The sequence below is a fragment of the Teleopsis dalmanni genome, chromosome 2 (assembly GCF_002237135.1).
Source record: "Teleopsis dalmanni isolate 2A chromosome 2, ASM223713v2, whole genome shotgun sequence".
NCBI lineage: Eukaryota > Metazoa > Arthropoda > Insecta > Diptera > Diopsidae > Teleopsis > Teleopsis dalmanni.
Window position 1 is genome coordinate 190,256,899 of NC_051847.1, and position 10,258 is coordinate 190,267,156.

Below are 10,258 nucleotides of genomic sequence, written 5' to 3' on the forward strand. Positions count from 1 at the left end.
GATCGGCAAGTTCAACATAAGAAATAAAGGAATTAGTTCTGTTTATTTCAGCAGTTATCTAATTTTAAGCAATAGCCTAAATATAATTATGGATAATAGAACTATCAAAACCTGAATTTAAATTTGCAATATTTGACATCAATGGAATTCAAATGCAGTATCCTTCAAAAGCATACTAATTAAACTTAATTGGTTAACAACAATATAAAACCATATAAAACCTAATTACTCAAATATCAAAATGAGCTCTAGCTGTCAGGGCTTTCAGCTCGAATATTATAAATGAGATGTTTACTGACTAGAATACAGGCTTTAAAATATTTACATATTAAAAGTATATTTTTAACAGTAAATATAAAATTTTTTATATTTTTATAAAATTATATTATATGAAAATTTAATTTAATTTAAAATTGAAATATTTTGATCTAATGAAAAAAGGGAGTGGCATAGGAGTGTTGAAGTGAGTTTTACAGCTTCTTCTACATCTGCATTTTATCATTTATCTCAAGTTTGAAATTACTAACTCGAGCTTTAGATATTGTTACTTTTTTATTTAACTTCATAAACTATATAACTGATGTATATTGATTTTATTTGTTTTGTACTACTATTTTATACTCAAAAGGTGGCTCTGAGCTTCAAATTTGGCAGGACATGAGTTCGATTTGGTACTTGTATTCTCAAAAATTATTTACGAGTAATTAAATACAATAATTATTTCCAAGACCACTGATGATGGGTAAATATAATATAATTAGTAACGCTGGGGCTGATATTTTCAGCCCCAGCGTTACTAACGTTACTGATTATGATTTGAGCAGAAGTTTTTAGTTTAAAGTGTTAAAGTATTCAAAAAAGAAACAACGGTAGACCACCCCGAGTTTATTTCTTATACAACTGAGAGCTACCTTAGTGTGTACATAATGGGTTCAAGCCATTGTGTAATAGGGCTACATTGCATCTTACTGGGCTAAGTTTTCTTTATAGTCTGTTTTTGTTAGTTCTCTTTACAAATCACTGAGTTTATAATAACTCAACATTATATAGCATTTTTAGTTATAGTATTTTATGTTAAAAAGTGTAGGGAAGACAAGAAGTCTATGTTTCTGAAGGATATAATAAATATTATTTAAGTGTAATTAAGTACTTTTTGTTGGATATAATTACATATAATTAAGTAAAAAAAATATTCTTACACACATTTTAGTATGTTTAAAATATGTATTTATAAATAACATATCTCACAGGACACTTCCTGTATTCTTTAATAATGTTTAATAAATCAAAATCTTAAACACAACAAATAATTCACAAATAATAAAGTTTACAATGTTGCCATATTTCTAAACTGCTTCTCCTTTGCACTTAAGTTTATATGTTTGTTCTGCTGTTAAACGCCTATGAAACGTTGTGATTCATAAATTTATTTACTTGCTTGTTTGTTTGTTTATTTGTTTTGTTTGTATATGAACGAATATAAAATTATAAAACAAATATAAATACTAACACAAATGTAAATGAGTATGTTGGCCCCAAATGCATTTGTAGAAAGATTTTTTAAATTTACTTTTTAGACTTTCTAAAACTTTTATGTGAGGTTAATAACTGAACCGCGCCCGTTTTCTGGCATCTACAAACAAAAAGCGATGATTTATGATAATTTCTCTTTACTATTTATTTTTCGATTTATTTTATTTTACCCAAAAAGGAACACTAATAAATTTTTCTGATAAAATATCACAGAAATGCACATAAATAAAATATGGTGAAAGGGAATGTATAGAAAATAAAATAATTGTAATAAAAAAAAAATGGCGGCAAAATAAAATGAAATGAAAATACGCTGGCAGACATTTTTGATTAGCTAAAGTGGCTTACACATAAATATAAGCGCGTATGTGTGCATGTGTGTGCAGCATTTTTCACTTTATAAGCAAACATGTTTGTGGTACTACTTTTGAGACTATTTCAGCTCCAGCGTTAGCCGTAAGAGTGCCAAGTGAAAGACCAACTACGTGTTACAATCATTTGGCGGAAATTTTCAAACTCACCACGGTATGTGTGGTGAAAGTTTTACTTATTTACGTGCTATTGTTTTAGCTATTGCAGAAAAGTTTTTCCACTTTACTCATTTCCTGTTTTTGCACAAATAGTAATAACAATGCATGGGTGGATGTGAGTGTGTGTTTGTTTACGTTGCTTTTGTATGTAAGTATATTTTATAAATGGAAGTGCTTGGAATTGTTGCAATGTATTTGTGTGAGTATTGTAGCCATTCCATATATGAATTGTGCGCTCCCTCATTTCAGATGTATTTGCAATAATGCGCGCGCAAGTTTATATTTATTTGTATTTGTTTTATTTTATGTATTTTTTACTTTATACGAGCGTATATATTTGAAACGTTTACATTAACTAAATGTATATAAAACAAATAGTATATTTTTCGGCGCACTTTGGAGGTGCACTCTTATCACATGTAGAGCAACAATATTTTTGCTTGTACATACAAATCAACGCATTTAAAATAATAACATATTAATGAGCATTTCTTTATTTACCTAACATAATTTGAACATATATTAGGTTTTGTTTTAAATTTAATCTTTCAAATATTTTATTTGAGTTATCTTATGGCACAATTGTAAATTTCATAGAAACATATTTATTATAAATATGTTCTTGGTTTGCGAATTTCTTAGGATATACAAAATGATATATTAACATTTTTGCAGTACTTTGATATTTATATCAAAGAAAGCAAATACAGCAAAATATTATGATAAAAACACCTTTCATAAACAGTTGTGCGGGTGTTTTTTAAGCTTCTTTGTATTTGAGTTTTGAATGTTCTAAATAAATATTTCAACTCCTACCTGCTCAGCAAATTTGAAGTACAGATATACAGCCTACACACATATTCAATATATCATAAAAATTATGGCTTGTATATTATGTAAAATATAATTCTAATTACATTTCACAAACTCAAATAAGAAATGTTATTAATTCTTAAAATTCTTAAAATGCCAATAATTTAATTTAATTATTTCTTTTTTATATAGTACACAGTAATAAAAGTCATTGTCACTCACAATGAAAAATCATTTGATGCTTATAACATAACATCAAACATATGCAGACATTACTGTGTGTGAGGACCTAAATGAAATATTTTAAGAAAATTTAGTTTTTTTCGAAGAAAAATGTATATAGGTCTCTTGCACACCAGCAGTTTTGAATAGATGAACAATATTTTGATTACGGTACTACTCTTAAGATTGTTTAAGCTCCAGCCAAATACGTGTTCCTATTATTTAGCTGTTGCATGCTTATAGTTTTTGATTTTTAAAAAACTAAAGTTTGTCTAATTCCAATTCGAACAGCAGATTTGAGATCGCTTTGGGATAATACTTTAAAAAGTGTGATACTGCTCGCTTATGCCGACGATATAGATATATTTGGCCTGAACACCCACTCAGAATAGTGTTTAGAATTAAAATTAGACGTCAAATTTTTAAACCAGTAAAGATATTGAAATAAGTTTATCTTAAATATATATAAAAGCTTTCTTTAGAACATATTTTGAGCCCAATCGGCTTATCGGAAATCCTGAAAATTTAGCAAAAAAAATATAGAATTACAAATAATTTAAAAACTAACGATCAATCCCATTTTTTGTATAAAGTTGTATTTTTATATATATATAAAATATCTAATAGTATTAAGTAATCTAATATATGTAATAAATATTCTAATAGAAGTGAATATTTTTAAATATAATAAACACTTTCGAATCTGTGGTAAAAGGAATAGGTGATCAATGATATAAGCGCACTCAGTATTACCAACTGACGACAGTAACTCACTGATTGGGCTGGGTTCCTGAAGCTACTTCATAAAATAACAGCAAAATAAAAAATAAATAATTCCAATTCGAGAAAACACAGTCTTTTTACTACATATTTAATATTGATGTAAAATTAAAACATTTTCTTATAATCTCAATCTGGGTTCTAAATTTCAGATAGTCCATAATGTTACAAAGAGTTCGATAGGATGTTATGAGAAGATATTAGGTACTATGTAAGCACTTTTAGTTCTTTGTTTGTCAGGGAAATAATGATTTGGGAATAGATATTATTTAACTAAACAAAGAAACTTCCACTAAATTTGAAATTCCGAGATAAACTGCCAAATTCTATACAAATAAAAAATACAATATATGAAACATAAACTTTAATATACTATTTCTTACCATTGAACGTTTCTGCATTTTCTTATTAATTTTCTCTAAAAAATACTGTTTCTAGTACTAATTGTATATATCATAATAAATTTATTTTAGCAAGATTTTAAAATTTAAATCCTTATAATTTGTTTATTATAATTTTATTTATTTTAATTAAATTAATTTTCTTATTAATAAAACTTGTTTGTATTTTATAATTTCTGTTTATATATAATATCTTCCCAATATATGTAAATTTGTGAAAGGATATATTTATTTTTAAATTATTTAAATAAATATATATCAGAAATTATAATTAAGTTTATATTTGCAAAAATAAAGATAAACTATTTTCTTATAATTTAAGAAAATGAATTATTTTTAAGAAATAATCTCTACTTTTAAAATTATTTTAAAATACAAATATTAATTAAATTACTTAGTATGTTAAATTGTATATATTATATTATAGTATATATTTTTTTAATACATTTTAAAACAAAAAATTTAAATAAAATATTGAAATTCTATTTTTTAGGTTGATTTTGGTGAAGTGTTTATCCCACCGGGTCTAGATGTACCTAAGCCACGTGTACTTCCTGAGTTTAAACGTCTTGCGCACGGTTTACGTTCAAGCAATATTAGTGTTTTAGATGCCAAAACATTCTACATTCCCAATTTGCACTACGATGGCGCTGGTCCAGATGCATACTTCTGGGTTGGCAATGGATCAGAACCCAACTTAATGGGTGTAAAGGTAAAAAACAAAAAAATTAAACTTTAACTAAATATAATATAACGATTAATATTTATGCATTAGTAATAATTATAATAATCTAATATAATCTATTATATTATAATTATATATATTAATATACAATAATAAATTCAAGTTTTTTCATTAAAAATAATACAATTTTTTTATGATATTTGAAAGAATCATTCTAGAGATATTAAATTTTTTTTTTTTGCGGTTTTTGCAGATGTTTGTTTTTGACTCCATGAGTCTTAGTATATATTAAAAAGAGACTACAAAGCAATACAACTTTTTCAAGAAATAAATTTCCATAATTTATGTGCTTTTGTTAGGAAATAGTCTGCATATATTATGTTTAGGGGATTTGATCTCGACATATCTGTCCAAAATAAAGTAAATAAATAAATTTTCATTTAAACCAATATTGATAGAAATATGTTTCTATTGTTATATTAACTGTGACATTATTTTTTGAAACCAATTTCAATACAATTATATATACATTGATGTTATTTGTATCATATAATTGAAGTATATAGTACATTTTAGGGATGTAACCAAAATAGATAGGAGTAACGTCGTATGGACGCTATTTAATAAATCATGTTTTATATTAAACTAATGCTATTTGTTATAATTATCTTACAAGAATCATGGACCTTTTATATATCACGAAAAAAAAATTGTTTCACCTAATGCACTATTTTGATTTTTTGTAGCACTAAAAATAAAGTAGTATGCAGATATTGCACATGTTATACTAAAAGGCTATAATCAATACTACTTTTGAATGATAATTTCGTAATATTAAAGGAATAATTCATTTTAATAAGAGAATGAACCCAGTTATGGTAATTGTAGGTAGTTCCTTAAGAATTAAAGTATAAAGGTTTAATTAAAATTTATAAACTTATTTTATCATGTAGAATTCCTCTATAGAAATACTCCGATGGATCAGATAAGTCAATTAAAAGTATAGTATAAGTTCTGGATACCAAAATGTGTAGTGTTTCACAAATGATAATTTAAATCTTTAAAATTAGCAAAAAATGTTCATTTAATCACTTAATAATAAACTTTATGCTTCGGTATTTCAAGGCATAACAGTAATTAATACTATAATTTAGTAATTTTATAGTTCTATTATACTATAGTATATAAAAAACTATTAATTAAAATATTTCATTCATTTAATCTACTGTTATATTACTAAATATATGTCAGTTCCTAACAAGAGAGCTTTTGCACTCACAAGGTTTTAGGCATGTCGTGATACGAGTACCATTAGGAGATTTACTTTACTGCTACTTTTCGACCATTTGTCGACCATTTCTAGCTGTATCAAATCTTTGAAAATGAAACATCCTAAGGTCTCAACTCTTTTTCTGCAGAGAACTAGATAATGATATTATATTCCATCTGTTAATTTCTGTAGAACTTGCTGCCGAAGACACTCAAATAGATTGTGTGTATGCTTATTATGAATGGTTGTAGTTTTGTGATCTCTAGACAATTTTAGCTGAACTAAAAAAGTTTCCACATAGATAACATAGAGGGTATGGTAACTTTATTGAGGTATTTTTAAAATTGTGATATATTGCTAAATAATCTTATATACTTGGTACCTACTTAGTTAGACCGACTTAAATTAAGAGATATTTGTCGAATAATGTGGGTGTTATTTTGAATAAAAAGTTTTCCGAAATCAAAAAACCGAGTAAAAATCACCACAATATTTTATATATATATCATAAGCATGATCTATCTCTAAATGTTATTATATTAACTGTTTGATATAATTACGCCTTTTAACTGAAATTATACTTTTGAGTGTTCTGCTTTGGTTTAAAGTATTTGTTAAGCAATAGTTTTTAGCAAACACTGAATGAATCTGATCAATCAATCACTGTACTCACCTGATATGGTCCCGTATGATTTTTGTCTGGCCCAGTAAATAAAATGACCACAATAAAAGGTGGTGATTGCTTTAAAAAGCATTTTAAATTTATTTTGGCTATAAAAGAAATCCGGTAAAGAAGATTAAGGCAAACGTACCACACTCTGTTTACGAGAAATATATGAAGGTTTCTGCATCGGAGGCTGCAACACCTACTTTAAGGGTTATAGAATAAATTCTAAATGATTAATGATATTTTCTTCTGTTTAATTAAATAATATCGTACACTTTTTACACAAAATATATCTATCTATATGTTTGGATATTTGATTATTGGTGTGTAAACTAACTTGTCAATTTTTCCATCAATAAAATTATATATAGAAACATTTTCAAACCCAGACTTAAAAAGTTGTCTGGGTAATCTCACTAAATCTAGTGAATTGAAAATAGAGAATATAGTCATCATACTTTTATAAAAAAAACTTTTTAAATAATTTAACATATATAAATATTTATTATTTAATTATTACTTTTTTATTAGAAAAATTTTAATCATTTTAATCAACTTTAATATTCTCTCATAGGTACCGAATGAGATTGGTTCACTGGAACCGTTGCGTGGATATCAAGGCGAAGATATTGAAATCCAACTGCCAGACAAACTGACTGTTTACGATATAGATTGGCTGGCGGTATGGTGTGTGGAATACAGGCATAATTTTGGACATGTTTTCATACCAAAAGACTTAGATGTACCACCAGCCTTGGGCCAAACTAAAATTACTGTAAGTAGTTGTTGTTGTTCCGTTTGGAGTAAGCAATTTTGCATAGTTTTAGTTACTCTAGTGCTCCAAATTCAAACTATTAGTTTACATACTTTGCATAATTAAATAACATTTTGCGTGGTGTAAATTTTATTGCATATCATAATTCACAACATTAAACATTTGTATTTTTATCTTTCAAATGCATTAGCCTCCATGGTGGTACACACCTGTAAGTATAGTTGTAGTAGTGATAATAAAAAAGTTCATGGCAATTTGCAGTAATAAAACTAAATTGCATTTCAGTTACTTTCAGTTAAATTTTAATGTTTTTGTTTTAAATATTTTTACATATTTTCAGACTACAACAACTACACCACGCCCAGTTTATGCCAATTGTCGCGAACTGTTGCCTAATAGACTACAAGTCAAGTGGGAGTTGCAAGGCGAATATTTACAAATTGAACTATTTGGACGTATTAATGAGGATCAGTACATGGCCTTTGGTCTGTCAGGTGCTAATGGACGTGCACAAATGTCACAGGCGGACATTGTTGTTGCATTTTATGACACCACTGCAAGAGTATTCCGTGCCGAAGACTATTTCATTTCTGATTTATCACAATGCGACGGTCAACATGGTACTTGTCCAGATGAACGCATCGGTGGACGAAATGATGTTATAGTATGTAAGTAACTGAAGTTAATTCATTCAGTGATATATATATATATATATATATCGTTAATCTGTGAAGCAAAACTTTAGCAACTTGCTAAAATATAGAGTAGATTAATAGCAACTTGGAAATAGAGTAGATATAGTACTTTAAGCAAAGAAGTATGTATGTCTTAATATTGTTTACATAGTATTATTCTTCATATCTTAATAACATACTCCTTTACTTAAAGTTTTATTAAGTATTAAGATATATTAAGATACTGACTGAGACCAGCAAATAGCATATATTCAGCAGATTTAAATCTTAACAATACTCTTTTGTAGTGAGTGGTGATCGTAAAAATGGTGTAACAAGTATACGCTACAAACGTCTATTACAAACTAATGAACCTATTTATGATTTGGCAATACCAACGGATCGTGAAGTTTCCGTTATAGCCGCTATTGGTCCGCTGAATAGCCGCAAGGAAGCTAATGCACACGCACATACCGCTAGCGATCATAACGTCGATGATATACGCATCAATTTTTCAGCACGTGTAAGTAGTTTATGCTTAAATTATTCATAAAAAATTATAATTAATTATATTCTAAACTTTTTAGAATGATCACTCCTGCAAAAATTCACTATACAACGTAAAAGATGAAACTGGTCCAGCACCTTGGCCTACACGCACCATTATGAATGAATATATGTTTACAGCTAGAATTGGTCCTACCGGTGGGAAACGGGGTTATACACCAATAACTGGTGTACCATCTTGGGGCATTGCTTGGTACTTGAATGATCTCTTAATACCAGAACTTACTGTGCAACGTGGAAAAACTTATGAATTTTATGTGGAAGGTGGTAATAATCCCTCACAACCAGCCAGGTTTGTTACAAAATTGATTTTAAATAAGAAATGGATTTATTTATTTTTTATTTACATTTAGATATCATCCTTTTTATATAACGGACTCACCTGAAGGTGGTCTTGGCCAAAAGACTGGTTTGGAATTGAATAAACAAAAGACTTATGCAGGTGTTGAATATGATGAAGATGGTAATGCTATACCAACGGCAGGTAAGATCTTATTGAAAAAATTGTTACTTAAGTGATTTTTTTTATTAATATATTATATTACTATTTTTAGCCGGTCGTTATTGTGAATGGGAACATCGCACTGTCGATCGTTCCGCCGAAATTGATACCTTTGAGGAATATATGAAAACTTTGGAACTAGACTGTGAAGATGGTGAGCCTGGCTATTTAAATTGGACCGTACCAATGGATGCACCTGATTTGCTTTATTATCAGGTATTTTAAAAATTGTTTGAAAATAATATTTGGTATTTTTAATATTTATCGTTTTTTTGTTTAGTGTTTCACCCATAATAACTTAGGGTGGAAAATAAATGTCATCGACAGTAAAGACTCCGCTGCTGGTCTTAAACTAACGGCAACCCAAATACTTATATGCTTTGTATCTACTGTATTTAGCCTGGTTGCGACACAAAATATTATTGGTTATAGATTATTTGCCTGATAGTCAATTAATATAATACTAAATTAAATTGGCAAATTTTGTGATTTTTATTGATTTGTTTAGGGTACTGTTTCAATTCTTTTTTTTTTGTTTTTGTGTTTTGTAACTATTTCCATATCAAGTAGATAACTGTTTATCCAGTTCAATTAAAAAAACCATATCAAAATAAGCACTTGAATCTTAAAATAACTGAGGTTTATATACAATCACATATCCAAAATAGTCAAAAAGAGATTATTCTACATAGTTCTTTGATTACATATCATATTGTAATTACATATCATACAAACGCTGCTAATTGAAAAACAAATGCATGTCCTACTCTCCTATTTCATATTGCCGTTTTTCTAACATCTAATTTCGTTTCCTAAATATTCTACTCTAACTATATCAA

General features: G+C 27.7%; 1 protein-coding gene across 1 annotated transcript in view; it reads left to right on the top strand.

Annotated features, from left to right (window-relative positions):
• Window positions 1-9,910, top strand: part of LOC119676419 (protein Skeletor, isoforms B/C-like) — a 39,004-nt gene extending 29,094 nt beyond the window's left edge. Inside the window, exons 2-10 of the mRNA XM_038087659.1 lie at window positions 4,773-4,991; window positions 7,476-7,676; window positions 7,867-7,887; window positions 8,017-8,344; window positions 8,659-8,873; window positions 8,938-9,209; window positions 9,271-9,401; window positions 9,472-9,635; window positions 9,700-9,910. Of these exons, the coding sequence (XP_037943587.1) occupies window positions 4,773-4,991; window positions 7,476-7,676; window positions 7,867-7,887; window positions 8,017-8,344; window positions 8,659-8,873; window positions 8,938-9,209; window positions 9,271-9,401; window positions 9,472-9,635; window positions 9,700-9,864 (1,716 nt within the window). The 3' untranslated portion in view covers window positions 9,865-9,910. The remainder of the gene's footprint in view (window positions 1-4,772; window positions 4,992-7,475; window positions 7,677-7,866; window positions 7,888-8,016; window positions 8,345-8,658; window positions 8,874-8,937; window positions 9,210-9,270; window positions 9,402-9,471; window positions 9,636-9,699) is intronic.
• The last annotated feature ends 348 nt before the right edge of the window (window positions 9,911-10,258 follow it).